The sequence below is a fragment of the Daucus carota genome, chromosome 9, assembly GCF_001625215.2.
Source record: "Daucus carota subsp. sativus chromosome 9, DH1 v3.0, whole genome shotgun sequence".
NCBI lineage: Eukaryota > Viridiplantae > Streptophyta > Magnoliopsida > Apiales > Apiaceae > Daucus > Daucus carota.
The window spans coordinates 3,356,008-3,371,588 of record NC_030389.2 but is presented as its reverse complement, the minus strand read 5'-3'; the positions used below and the strand labels follow the sequence as shown (position 1 = coordinate 3,371,588).

Here is a 15,581-nt window from a genome sequence, read left to right as displayed (position 1 = left end):
ATTATATGCTGATTATCTAAATTATTAGCGCATTCCCAAATTTTCTAATTATTAACTATTTTAGGTAATCTCTAATCATTATATATTTAATATTTATGAATAAACAATGTATTTCTTTTTTTTATCTTTTCTCTCATTTCTTCCTTCTTTTCCTAAAATTTATTGTTAAAATAATAATAGGGAACAAAAATAAGAATTTCTAAATATTCTAAATAAAAGTAGATCTTCTAAATCTAAGATTCACTATTCTATAGTATTATACAAGGAAATAGTTAACCTATCAGACTTGCTCTTAGTTATTATTTTAGGGTGTTTATAAATAAGCGAAATTATATTTAGCAGGTGTATTTAATTGGGATTTTTAAAGATTTTTATTCGTGGTATTCAATTGGAATTTTATATCATACTACAATATATGGTGATATTTAATCGGATTTTCAATTATGCTATAAAATCTAACGCTATTCAATTGGGATTTTTTAAAATCCATTGAAATGTGATGGTATTCAGATATGATAGATTTTTTTGAACTTCATAAAATGATGGATTTGTGGTATTGGTCGGTATATTTTGAACTTTTTGAAATTCCACCAAAATATATAATATTTTGAAGTATTGTGCTTAAATCCTAACAAAACTATACTAGTTAAACGACATTTTATTAAGAATCCGCCCAAAATCACATACAATCTATTAACATTCATAAATTAATCTATTAAAATCACGACGAATACACCTTCAACTCCCTTAGTTTAATATTCAACATAATTCATATTTCATAGAATTAGTAAAATATAATAATTCAATATAAATATAATTTATAGTTTTTTATGGAGTTTCGTGGTAAGTCACTATAAATTTTTAGTTTTATTACAAATTCTATTATCTGATACATGTGAAAGGTGATTCTAGTATATAATAAATACAAGGTCATATATCTTGTATTATAAATAACATATTTAAAATTTGGAAAAAAAAAAGGATGATTTTTGAAGCTCCTAAGGAGCAGCCTAACACAACCCATGTATCAGTCAAAGATACAATTGTGACGATTAAATCACAAGTATATGCTGGTCCATGAAAATCATGTAAGCTCCTGAGGTGGCACTCTGGTACTTGCCAACTTACAAAGCTTGTTACAACCTATCAATAATGCAAGAGTGGAAGGTCCCGAAACAAAAATAAGACGTTGAGAAGAATTTATTAAACTTGCAAGAGTTGTTGCAACCTATCTATAATGGAACAATACCAGGTTCAATTAGTCTGATTATGCTGAGCTTCTCGAACCAGTGCTCAACCTCCAGAAGTTTGTCATGGGAGATAACCCCCTATAGAGAATGGTGTAGGTAACAACATTTGGCAAAAGAAGACGCTTCATGAAAAAGCATAATAAACTCTATTCAATTGACAACAATGATTAATGACGGTATTAATGGTATATAGATCAACTGGAATGGAGAAACTACAAGTATCAGTAAAAAGAAACAGCAACAGTGTATGGTTATGTTTTAAAGATGGCGGATAACAGTTGATTGAAGTCAATTACAGAATAGTTAATCAAAACAAACCTCATATTCCTAATGAAGTAACTGCTGAAGCTGCAAATGAGGTATAGATGAAGGAATATAGGGGGCTTTGAATACTGGGATTAGGATCAGGTAGTGAAGAAATGAAGAAATGGCAAAGAGACAACGAATAGAATATATAATACAAATAACTAATACATCAATAAATGAATGGAAATGTTGGTGTACTTCACATTTGCTGCACTCAAGACACCATTATGCAACTACATGTTAGCCCTACAGTAATTAAGTTAAGTCTTAGCAGCCTGCCAGAAATAAAAGACAAACTTACAATGTAATGCAAGTAAATAATAATGCTGCAGAGTGTTTGCGTCATGAGATTGCAGTACCCATGACAAAATTTTCACCGCAAAGCAAGAGTAGAAGGGTCCAGGTAATTTGTTCCGTACAGGTCTTGTAATGTAATATACTGGTGGTATGCATCTCCAGAGAACCCAGCTTCCTGCATTTGGTCGAAGAAAAAACACAAGCTTTATCATTCTTTTCATTTTGTCAAATAATGCAAATACAACCCAGACACCATTTGCAAAGCTGATATTCAACAAAATTACATATTATCAACTCCTATATCACAATTGCTATTGACGTCAAAGTTTGTAACAAATTATTAGTAAGTCCTGGCATTTTAAAAGTATTTTGTACCATAATACACTCTCTCCTTGATGTACTCAAGGCATGAACTTCTCTGCAAAGCAAGGAGTGCGGGGTCCTGCTCTTTTGAATGCAGCAAATCGAATAGCATGGAGGTGGTAGTGGCATCTGCTTTAAAACCATAAGCACAAATATCATCTATCAGCACACAACCTCCATCATACATCTTATTCTTAAAGCAGCCACGGATAAGAGTGTAGTATTGTAACTTCATATAGAGACTTTCCGATTATGTTTTAACGATGGCGGATAACAGTTGATTGAAGTCAATCACACAAGAATAGTTAACCAAAACGAACCTCATATTCTTAATGAAGTAACGGCTGAAGCTGCAAATGAGGTATAGATGAAGAAGGAATATAGGGGGATTTAATACTGGGACTAGGATCAGGTAGTGAAGAAATGAGAAAGTGAGTAATAAATTAGAAATGGTGTAAAGAGTAAGACAGAGGATATAGTGACAGCCTTTCTCATCATCTCCAGAATGGTGTTATATTTTAAAACAATAGTTACAGATGGGTTTATACTTATTAGTTGCATAGAGTATTACCGAATGAATTTAGGCAATTTATATAAAAATTTGTGAACATAGTAAAAATGAAAACAAGTTTATTATTTGAAACAGAAAACAAATTTAGAAACAGAGGATAGTATTTTGGATTATTTCCCTGTATTTTAGAAGAGATATTAGAATTATAAAGAGATAGAGAACAGAATATATAATACTAAGAACTAATATATCAACAAAATAAATGGAAATGTTGATGTACTTCACATTTGCTGCACTCAAGACACCTTTATGCAACTATAATGGTGGTATGCATCCGCTGAGAACCCAGCTTCTAGCATTTTGTCGAAGAAAAAATGCATGCTTTATCATACTTCTCATTTTGTAAAATGATGCAAATACAACACGGCCACCATTTCCCAAGTAAATATTTCATGAAATTAAATATTTTATCAACTCCAATATCACAGTTGCTATTGATTTAAGTTTCTTTAGCAAACTATTACAAAGTTCCGGCAATTTAAAAGTATTTTGTACCTTAATAAACTCGATCATTGATGTACTCAAGGCATGAACTTCTTCTGCATAGCAAGGAGGGCGGGGTTCTGCTCCTTCGGTTGCAGCACATCCAATAGCATGGAGGTGGTAGAGGCATCTGCTTTGAAACCATGAATGCACATCTCATCTATAAGTACACAAGCTCCATCATACATCTTATTCTTAAAGCATCCACAGATAAGAGTGTTGTATGTAACTTCATTAGGCAAGCAATTGTTTTCTTCCATTTCCAAAAGTATGCTATATGCTTCTTCCAGCAACCCCTCTTGACAGAATCCTTGGATCATAGTGTTGTAAGATATGACACTAGGCTGTAAACCCTTCAAACGAAGATTATAAAAAAGGCTTCTGGCCTCATCAACCTTGCCGTCCTTGAACAATCCATGAATCAAGATATTATAAATGCGTATATCAGGAATTAAGCCACATGACTCCATCTCATGCAACACGGACATTGCTTCTACAGCAAGTCCATTCCAGCAAAGTCCGTGCAACAAGATCCTGCATGTCACTATATCCAGTTTAACACCTTGGTTTAACATCTTCCTATAAAACTTTTGTGCTTCATCAAGCCTACGCGTACGAAATAAGCCATCCAAAAGAGAATATAGTATAGGTCTTGGGAGTGGAAGAAGAGTGTTTGAAGTGAGGCCAGTAGTGAAAGCCCTCCTCGTTCTCATCATCGTCTTCATCTTGCACTTGCCCTTGTTTTTAGAAACTCTGCTCCTCCGTTGTTTCTTTAAAAAAAGAGAATGCTGCTTGTCTTTTGCATTTGTATTGTTGGTAACGCATTTAAAATGACTTTGACCCCAGGTGAGACCATTTTCTTTAATCTAGGTGGTGTTTGTGTGCAAGAAGAAAAAAAAAATCAGTCTTCTACAATTTTTTGATAAGCACTTTTAAAATTTAAATTATATATTTATTTTTAAAAATTACACAGTTTAATAAAAATAACTAATTAACTTATTATATAAATAGGCCAGAAACAGTTTTAAGTCCGCTAGGACAAACCGACTATAAGTCATATTGCAAGACAACGAAACTTCCAAAACTAAGCGTGCTTTTTGGCTAATTCTATTTTCCAGAAAAATAAGAGTTTATTTCTAGGGAAAAAATACATAAAACTCAACTTTTATTAAAATAAGTCTTTGTTTTTAATCAAATAACGAATATAAAATACTTCTTTAACATTTATATCTAAAAAATTATAAAAATATTAATGTTTAAAAAAATAAGACTTTTTGAACAAATCCTTGTTCTTAATCACATAACGAATATAAAATTTCTTTAACATTTATATCCAAAAAATTTAAAAATATTAATGTTCTTCTGAAAAAGCTGATATTTGAAAACTCCATGTCAATGAACTCAGCAAAATCACCTCAAGTTTGCTCCAGGTCAATGAACTCAGTAAGATCTTCTCAACTTTCAGCACATAATAATATTTGTGATTTGCTGACAGAAAGCAAAGATTTACCGTTCTTGGTCTTTGAAAAACACTAGACAAAGATTTAATACATGTTGTCAATCATAAGTAAGTTTTTGGTTTTATTAATTGCAAGCAATGAATTAGTGATGAATTTTTTCTTTAATTATGAAAAAAAATTACCAGTGATTAGTTTGAATGGTTCGATGTTGAGATTGAAGGAAGGCACATATATTGTAACCCAACTGAATAACAAAAGGATTTATTTGGAAGAAAATATTTCATTACTAGAAGAAAAGGTTTCAATGCTTGAAGGTAGGTTTGCAGAACAGAAAAAGAAGGCCAAAGCTTTGGAGCAAAAAGATGCTAAGTGTGTATAGATACTGGATTGTTATATCAGTTTTAACTAGCATTAGTGCCCATGCAAGCAGGCCCGGCCCAGAGGGAGGGCAACCAGGGCGACCGCCCAGGGCCCAAAAAATTTAAGGGCCCAAAATTTTTATAATTTATGTATTGTTATTAGTATATATCAGTCCTGTAAGCCTATTCTATCCTAAGTGACTACGTCCGTACCTAAACTAATGGTACTATCAATCATGCACTAACAGATAAATGTCATCAAATATTTGTTTAATCTTCTTTTTTTTACATCCGGTACACTTTATCGCTAAACTTCATCATTTTATAGTTATTTTCTTACGGAAGTTGACTAAAATTTGAGTTTGCATTGTTACAAGGTTATATTTTATCAAATTTAGCGAAGCAAAAAAAAAATAGGGCCCATTTTCTTTTTTGGCCCCTGAGCCCTCAAAAGGTATGGAATGGCCCTGCATGCAAGGCACGAACCTGGTATGAATCGCTTATTTTTATAAATGGACACATACATGCTCGATATACATGCTTGATAGAAGAAGTGTTGAATGAAATGAGAGAGAATGTATACTAAAAAAAAAGGCTCAACAAAAAAAGGTAGAAAACTGATTCAAGTGATATATGAAGTAGAAAAGTCTATTAGGCTCATGAAATAGGGATAAGTAGAAATAAGCACCAGAAATTATATGGCCATATAGTCCGATTCTTTTTAGGCGACTTGAGTCTTCTGGCGTTTAGTGCACTGAAGGATAGGATCCTTAACCTGTCACCAAAAAAATGAAAACTTAAGCCTCTACAAAAGAGTCGTTTAAGACTACTTTCGTTCTAGAAATTAGGTTGGTTGGTCATTACTGTAATACTCAACAACAATATGTCATTTTATTGTTACATTCTTATTCTGCACTAAAAAATCTTATCGTGAGGATATACATATAATTAACAGAAGGGGGATATACATGCACAACTTTGAAATCAGAAAATGATACTTTTTGTGTGTGTATATAGAGTATTAATCTTATGACATTGGATCTCTTTAATGGCCGATGACAATTAACTAAATATAAAAACACAACCATGAAGCTTACAGCACTTGCATTGCCTGCTTTTGTGACCACTTGCTCTGAGATGACGACTTGCTACACATGATTGCATCAAACTCCCTGCAATTTTCACAATTTTCATTACTTGTGCAAAACTCTCTCTAGAAGCTGTTGGTTGCTTGATTAAAAAAGGTCAGATTACAGGTTTTTGGGTCACGGAACATAGAAAATCAAAAAGCAAAACATCTCTGACTTGGTAAATTTAAGGCAGTTGTTGACCGGACAAACCTGAGCTCTGCTTGTGAGGGTTCCATGCTCTTTCATCCTTACAACAGTATGGTCACTCCTGACACATCCGTTTTGATAAGCATCAGGCTCGGCTATCATGCGAGTTAGATCTGATCTAATTGAGCTCCGCCACAAGTAGACAATTTTCTTTGCTTCCTGGTTATCACTAAAGAGTTAAAGTAGTGAATCATTCTGTTCAAGTTAGAGGAGAAATAATTTGATCAATTATGTAACAATTGTCTGAGGTTTTAAGTGGTTCATCTTCCTTTAGAGCTCTTTTAGCTCCTATCAACATAATTTTCATATTAAAAATCTGTTCACAAGAAAATTATAGAAACTTGCGTTGTAATGTGCCTACAGAACTTCCACCATCTAATTAAGGTTCAAGTTTGTTTTTCTCGACTTCATGCAATTTTTTCTCAGTTAAATAAGGATTGATCACCGGCTTGCCTACAAAAATAAAAGGAATATGTAAATATCGATCAACAAATCTGATTCATGCACCAAATGTAATTTTAATGCTCCATTTTCACACCAAGTCTTCTATTGCTTTGAGCTTCGTCAAACCCTTCTTTTGTCATCTTATCAATTAGTTTGTGCACAGTGGTATGGTTGACTTCTACTTCTCTACTTCGAGCTTGTTGTGAAACATGGAAACAGTAATGTAGTCCATTGCAAGAGCGTGATAAAAATACCTACAAGTGATTGTAAAATAATTGAGCAATACTATTCTATAGGGGTGATCAAAAAACCGTCCAAACCGCGTAAACCGCCCGCACCGCACCACAAAACGCGGTTTTTAATTTTCGTGGTGCGGTTGCGGTTTGTATTTTTCACAAACCACGCGGTGCGGTGCGGGTTGCGGTTTGACATATTAGTAGTGTGGTTCAAACTGCACCGCACCGCAATATTATAATATATATATATATATATATATATATATATATATATATATATATATATATATAGAGTCCTACTCCAATAGAAACCAAAATAGCCTAAAAACTAAAAACCAGTTTTTGGACAGTTTTTTATCACTATTTTTAACTACAGAATTCACTAATTTGTACATAACATATCACTAATTTATATATATCATATCACGCGAATATAAATATATATATACACATATATGCAACGTATATGACCATCATCTTCACCCAAATCGTAATAATGGACCTCTTACCACCATTACCAAACGTTTCTATGACTTGCCACTATTGTCTATCATCACCAATAGTCACATACACTTTCCATCATAACATACAAAACTAACGACTACTTACTATCATCATACAACTTCTCTTGCGGCAACCTACCACCAAGAACCTTCATACGGATGAAATTAATCATCTATAATCGATTATCAATAATTTTGATAAGTAGATTTTCTCAATTTTGATAAGAAAAATCGATGTTTACATACTGTATAAAAACAGTGATTAGTGCAGTATAAATTAGTGATACCCGTAGTTATAAATAGTGGTAGGTAAACTGGTTTCTAGTTTTTATTTTAAGAGTGGTTTCTATTTGATCATGAGCCTATATATATATATATATATTAATGATTATCAAATAAAATTATATTATATACATATATATTATTTATAATTATGTTCCATATATTTGTTAAATCTCTTCAAATAATAATTAATTATTATTTTATCAATCTTGCATTACTATTATACCAAATTAGTATGATATGAATATATTACAATAATATGTCTCTTAGTAGTTAGTATTTATATTTATTATTATATTTACACTTTTGTTTGTGTTATTTTAGTAGTTGTTGCAGCTCTGAAATGATAAATATTATATGAATTCATTACAAGAAAAGGTTTTAATTATCATATATTCAATTTTTTTTATGACTTCAACTAAAAATATTTATTCTTCATACAAACCGCACCGCATTTTTGTGATGCGGTTTATACGGTTTTTTTGTAGCGTGGTGCAGTTCGGTTTGAGTTTTCAATGCGGTTTGGTTCGCGGTTTTAGCGAAAAACTGCACCGCCCGCACCGCGATCACCGCTACTATTCTATAAGGTAAAGGATAGGTGACATCACATTATGTTTATCACTATAAATTAACTCCCACACAAATATTTGATAAAACAAATTTATAGTCTTACAAGAAAGCTTATACAAAAACATATGAGATCTGCAATTATAAATTAGATTACAACTAAAAATAATTTATGCATTCTTCTCAGACTTATTTTCTATCTTGACTCACATATGTAGGTAAAATTGAAAACTTGCAAAAACTCATTAACCAGAACTTAAAGGAGCTTTAAAAAAATTGGAAGTAAGAGTTTTCAGTAGAGAGGATACATACATAAACAAGAATAGAAGCTAATTAGTTACTGGATCCCGTACTTAGTTAGCAGAAGAGAAACACTTCGCCCCTAAAAAAGAAAATATATACAAGTCAAATATAGTTGGTCTACATTTATCTCATGCACATATGATCCTCATCCATGTTTGGCTGAACTTTACTGCCATTTCGAAATATCTGGCCATAATTTTCCTCTTTGACAGCTTCAAATTCATAGTCAGATTTCTGGAACTGTTGTTTCCATGACAGTGAGGATCACGAAAGGAAAACTAACAAGGAAATAAATAGAAACATAAGTTATATATAAAAAACCTTCAGCTTATTAATAATGTAAGCATTTGTTCCGCATTTAGTTAAAATATCCTCCTTTGCCAGTTTGTCCATAACCTCTGAAACCAGTCAAAAGAAACCCAGGATAAATTTACAGGGCAGGTGCCTGTTTCTTTCAACTTTAAATACTAACTGGAACCTCCATGTACCTTCAATCAGCACCTGCAATCAAGGAAGGTAAGGGCAATACTCAAATTAAGAATGTAATTGTGAAACTTACTCATTTGCAAAGGCAAAAATAGTTCCAGAAGGATGATAGTGGCTGAGAAGAATAGCCATGGAGCCGGTTCCGGTAAACACCACAACTGAGGCCTTCAAGGTGTTAGACATCATTGTGGCAGCCCAAATGGCTAGTGAAAAGTATATATTTACAAGTTCAGAGTCTTACATTTTTTGAGTTGTTCTCGGCTTTTGAAAGACAGATCTGGGACCTGAAGACAGGAACTACATATGATTACAACTATCTGCCGATCATCTGGGTGAACAGAATGCAACTCTCGTCTTCGTACTCGATGCACGTATTATGTTCCGCTGAAAGCTGAATAGCAAGAACTTCCCCTCTTGGCTTGACAAGTGTGCCTAACACAGCACATGAGTCACCAAGATTTGCAATATAGAGATTTCCATGCATATCACTCCAACCCAGCAACAGGACCCGACTGCGGCAAGTTGTAATTTGTATTGGCCATTGCTTGCGAATAATAGATGTATAACTCTCTTCTGTTGCATGAAATGCCTTTCTTATTAACTCCTCTGACATGGATTGATGCTCAGATGCAAATTCTGCAAAACACAGATAGATACTTAACCTCAAACCCATGGAAAAGTAAGAGAGACTAAAAGCATACACATCAATGATTCCTCAATTGTTTACAAGTTCATTTTATTTGGTTTCCCATACATGAATGGAACCACCCTATGTTTTTTTTAAGGTACGTGTCAAATGTAATAGGGTTTCGCCTAAAACAAAAACATGCACGAAACAAGTAAGCCACAACATTTATTTGGTCATCATGAAGGTTCAAACGAATAATAAGCATCAGTATTCAACAAAATCTACAGTTTGCGTCCATTTAGTATATCTTAGTTCTTGTAAGAAACTAACAAATCCAATACAATGACTTAAAACTCTATTGGAAGAAAAGATAGTTACTCTTTAGAAGCTGAAAGAGTTGAACACTGATAAAGGCAATGTCTCAGGGCCACAATGTCCATCATAAACTCCTACAATAGTACAATACAGGCCTGACTCGTTAAAGCTCAGACAGCCTGATTCAAGCTGACTCTGAGCCTCCAGTAAATTATTAGCTTGAACTACAGCCATTGAAAAGTCCCCATTAAAGTGTTGCCCAGAACCTTGAGTCCTTGACCACAGAAGCCCATCATGTAGACAACACTCCTTATGGTCCACATTTAGTAATGACCTAAATCAAGAATGGCCCAAAACTCCTCAAAGTTTCTTCACAACTCCTGCACGCACCAAACTCTACAAAAACATCAAGCAATAAAGAAACCAATACAATCAGAGTTCACACACATAAAACCCAAAAAAAACACCATCAAGCTTTAATATTTATGCATTTGAAAGTAAAGTGGTCTTGTAAATACAATAAAAATAAATTTATAAATAAAGATAAAGTGGTCAAACTCACAACAATTGTGAGATCATATAGTTCGATACCAAAACTTCAAACGAACACAAAACATCCCATAATCTTGACTTTAGCACAAAAAGATCATCAATCAATCCTATCATCTTTATCAGCAACACAAACCAAAGAACACAACAAAAACATAAAAAAAAAAAAAAAGTTTTTGGAGAAAACTAACCTTTACAAGTTGAATCACCCAAGAAGTGGACGTTTTTGCTAATCAGGAGACGTGAATATAACTATGTATGTATATAGCATTTACTCGAACATTGGCATGTACCATCCTACTGACATGTTCATTTGGGGAGATCAGGTAGACGTATCGCTAATCAATGACAAAGACAAAACTAAAAAAGAGGTCTCCGAGAGAAGAACGGATAAATGGAATGGTCCCCTGGGGATTAGCAAAAGGAATTAAAATGAACAACAGCTAATGATTGAAATCATGGAATGAAAGATGCGGAAGATGCTGAATGAATGGCTTTTGGCATGGGTCGTGAATAGCTTTGGATATGAAGGTGCTTCTGTTAACTGTTTTGCCACGCCTGGATCTAATGGTCAGAACTAATAGAATTGTGACAATTAAATCACAAGTATATGCTGGTCCATGAAAATCATGGAAGCTCCTAGGGTGGGCACTCTGGTACTTTGCGAACTTAAAAGCGCTTGTTAGCAGCCCAAAACAAAAATATGATGTTGAGAACATATTTATTAAACTTGCAAGAGTGGAAGGTCCATATTGATAGGTTTGTTGCAACCTATCAATAATGGAACAACACCAGGTTCAATTAGTCTGATTATGCTGAGCTTCTCGAACCAGTGCTCAACCTACAGAGGTTTGTCATGAGAGATAACCCCTTAAGAGTATGGTGTAGGTAACAACATTTGGCAAAAGAAGACGCTTCATGAAACAGCAACAGTGTATTAATGGTACCCCCATTGGAGTTGCTCTAAGAGTATGGTGTAGATAACATTTGGCAAAAGAAGACACTTCATGAAAAAGCATTATAAACTCTATTCAGTTGACAACAATAATAAATGACGGTATTAATGGTATATAGATCAACTGGAATGGAGAATGTACAAATATCACTAAAAAGAAACAGCAACAGTGTATTGTTATGTTTTAGCGATGGCGGATAACAGTTGATTGAAGTCAATCATAAAGAATAGTTAATATCAAAACAAACCTCATATTCCTTATGAAGTAACTGCTGAAGCTACAAATGAGGTATAGATGAAGAAGGAATATATGGGGATTTGAATACTGGGACTAGGATCAGGTTGTGAGAAATGAGAAAGTAAATAATAGTAAGACACTGAGGATGTAGTGACAGCCTTTCTCATCGTCTCCGCAATGGTTTTATATAATAGTTACAGATAGGCTCATACTTAGTTGCTTAGAGTATTTCCGTATAAACAAACTTAAATTTAGGCAATTTATATAAAATTTTGTGAACATAGTAAAATGAAAAAAAATTAATTATTTGAAAATGAAAACAAATTTAAAAACAGAGGATAGTATTTTGGATCATTTCCCTGTATTTTAGAAGAGATATTAAAATTACAAAGAGACAAGGAATAAAATATATAATACTAAGAACTAATATATCAACAAAATAAATGGAAATGTTGGTGTACTTCACATTTGCTGCACTGAAGACACCTTTATGCAACTACATGTAACCCATACAGTACTTGAAATAACTGGTAGTCGACTGCAAAAATAGAAGACAAACTTACAATGTAATGCAAGTAAAATATAATGCTGCAGAGTGTCATGGCAAACTTTTTACGAAAAGAAAGAGTAGAAGGATCCAGCTAATTTGTTCCAAGTAGGTCTCGTAATACACAGGTGGTATGCATCCCCTAAGAACCCAGCTTCTAGTATTTTGCCGAAGAAAAAATGCATGCTTTATCATACTTCTCGTTTTGCAAAATGATGCAAAGACAACACGGCCACCACTTCAAAAGTAAATATTTAACAAACTCAAATATTTTATCAACTCCAATATCACAATTGCTATTGATTTAAAATATTGTAGCAAACTATTACAAAGTTCCGGCAATTTAAAAGTATTTTGTACCTTAATAAACTCTCTCATTGATGTACTCAAGGCATGAACTTCTTTTGCAAAGCATGGAGCGCAGGGTCCTGCTCCTTCGATTGCAGCAAATCAAATAGCATGGAGGTGGTAGAGGCATCTGCTTTGAAACCATGAGCACACATTTCATCTATAAGCACACAAGCTCCATCATACATCTTATTCTTAAAGCAGCCGCGGATAAGAGTATTGTATGTAACTTCCTCAGGCAAGCAATTGTTTTCTTCCATTTCCAAGAGTATATTATATGCTTCTTCCAGCAACCCCTCTTGACAGAATCCTTGGATCATAATGTTGTAAGATATGACACTAGGCCGTAAACCCTTGAAAAGAATAGTTTGAAAAAGGTTTCTTGCCTCGTCAACCTTGCCATTCTTGAACAATCCATGAATCAGAATAGAATAAATTTGTATGTCAGGAACTAAACCACATGACTCCATCTTGTGAAACACGGACATTGCTTCAACAACAAGTCCATTCCAGCAAAGTCCATGCAACAAGATCCTGCATGTCACTACATTCCGTTTAACACCTTGGTTTAACATCTTCTTATAAAACTTATGTGCTTCATCAAGCCTACGCGCACGAAATAACCCATCTAGAATAGTATTGTACGTTTCGATTGCAGGTGTTAAACCTTTCAGGGTCATTTCTTCTAAGAGATGTATGGCTGTGTCTACTTTCATCTTTTTACAATAACCATTGATCAATATGGTATAGGTATGAGCATCGGGGAAAATCCCCTCATTTCTCATGATTCTGAGCACTGCTAACGCTTTATCCAACTCTCCTCTCAAGCAGTATCCATCCATTAGCGTATTATATGTGACTACATCCGCAGGTTGGCCTCTTCGAATCATTAACTCTATTAGATATTCAGCATCTTTGACCTTTCCATCTCTGGCATGTGCATCAATCAATATATTATAAGTATGCTTATCTGGAGAAATTTTGTGTTTGTCCATATCTTTTAACAATTGTGTTATATCATCCCATCGGTTAAAGTTGCACAGACCTAGAATTAGTGAGCTGTAGGTTACAACATCTGGTTGAATGCCTTTGTCTCTCATTTCGGCAAGAAGACCCAGAGCATCATCGACTAATCTGTCTTTGGACAAACCATCAATAATAGTGTTATAATTTACAACGTTCGGCATACAACCTTTCTTCTCCATGTATCTAAGCAACATCATAGCCTGGGAAGTGTTGCCAGTTTTGCAGAGGCCGTCAATGATGGTGTTAAAAATAACTGCATTGGGCTGAATCTCATTGTACTTGAGAAGGTTCTTGAACATAAGCTCAGCCTCAAGAAACCTATCCTGGGATATGAGTCCCCTAACAAGAGTTGTGTAGGTAACGATAGTAGGGACAAAACCACGCTTAAAGATGGCAGCCAACAGCGCAAAGCCATAATCAACGCGTTTCAAATGGCAACAACAGTTGATTACAATACTATAAGTAACTATATCAACAGCAATGTTAAAAGTGCACATCTTTGAAAAGACGGAGACAGCCGCGGAGTAATGTTTCATCTTGACAAGGGCGGCCAAGAGTTGATTAAATTTCATGACAATAGGAAGAGGCTTCATACGGAGCATTTTATCAAACACTCGAAGAGCATCATCGAGCTTATCAAAACCAACTCTAGATTTCTCCAACAGTAATTGGTCAAATTCCGAAAGATGATTGGGTATGTGATTAGGGTTAGGGCAAGTGGAGGATTGAGAAAGTGTAATAACACGACAAGAAGAACTAGCAGTAGTAAGAGCAGGAGTACCATGTCTGAGAAATCCAAGAAAGCCCTTGTCACAAACAGCGTCTGAAGTGAAGCAAGCAGTGAAAGCGCTTCTCATTCTCGACATCATCATCCTCCTCACTCTCTCACTTACTTTCCCTTTTTCTGTATTCGACTTTAATAATGCTCTCCCCCTCCAATTATACTCCCTCTATTTTTGATATAAGACGTTTTAACTTGTGATACATAGTATTTTTTAATTGTTTTGACCGAACAGTTAAAAATATTATTTTTGAATGTTTTTTCTATGAAAAATTATGTAATTCAAATTTTATTTCACAAAAAAATTAATTAAAAATAATAATAATTAACATCTAGTCTACTAACCTAAAAGTGCGTGCTCAAGTCAAAAATGACATATAAAAAACATATGGAACATTAAAAATGGGATGTTTGCTTAGTTAATTAAAAATAATATGAACAATGATATATCTAAATGAGGTTCTATATTTATATTTGGGTAATGTATCAGTGTCCACCATTATATGCTGATTATCTAAATTATTAGCGCATTTCCAAATTTTCTAATTATTACCTATTTTAGGTAATCTCTAATCATTATATATTTAATATTTATGAATAAACAATTTATTTCTTTTTTTTTTTATCTTTTCTCTCATTTCTTCCTTCTTTTCCTAAAATTTATTGTTAAAATAATAATAGGGAACAAAAATAAGAATTTCTATAGGAGTTGACACTAAAAGTTGATCTTCTAAATCTAAGATTCACTATTTCATAGTATTATACAAGGAAATAGTTAACCTATCGCACTTGCTCTTAGTTATTACTAGTTGAGAAGCCGCGCGTTGCGGCGGCTTATAAAAATTATATTAATGATTCAATATTAATATTTGTAGAATAAAATAATTTTGTGGATGTCTATAAAAAGTATATTAATGTTTCAAAATTAATATTTGTAGGATAAATAT

At 33.7% G+C, this 15,581-nt stretch overlaps 1 protein-coding gene across 8 annotated transcripts; it reads right to left on the bottom strand.

The window, feature by feature from the left end:
* Positions 1-1,699: 1,699 nt before the first annotated feature.
* On the bottom strand, positions 1,700-14,802 carry LOC108202465 (pentatricopeptide repeat-containing protein At1g63330-like). Of its 8 annotated transcripts, none has more exons than XM_064084324.1 (11): positions 12,840-14,802; positions 12,496-12,717; positions 10,254-10,586; positions 9,489-9,883; positions 8,771-9,405; positions 6,430-7,124; positions 6,187-6,261; positions 5,778-5,864; positions 3,283-4,136; positions 2,229-2,345; positions 1,700-2,028 (listed from the first exon to the last, which is right to left on the bottom strand). In XM_064084324.1, exon 1 carries the CDS (start codon positions 14,723-14,725, stop codon positions 12,866-12,868), a length of 1,860 nt encoding a protein of 619 aa, XP_063940394.1. In that variant the 5' UTR covers positions 14,726-14,802; the 3' UTR covers positions 1,700-2,028; positions 2,229-2,345; positions 3,283-4,136; positions 5,778-5,864; positions 6,187-6,261; positions 6,430-7,124; positions 8,771-9,405; positions 9,489-9,883; positions 10,254-10,586; positions 12,496-12,717; positions 12,840-12,865. The 8 variants fall into 8 exon arrangements, with proteins under 8 accessions (XP_063940394.1, XP_063940396.1, XP_063940398.1 ...); XM_064084326.1 differs by lacking the exon at positions 12,496-12,717 and having other exon boundaries at positions 8,771-9,262; positions 9,321-9,405; XM_064084328.1 differs by lacking the exon at positions 12,496-12,717 and having other exon boundaries at positions 8,771-9,039; positions 9,321-9,405.
* Positions 14,803-15,581: the final 779 nt, after the last annotated feature.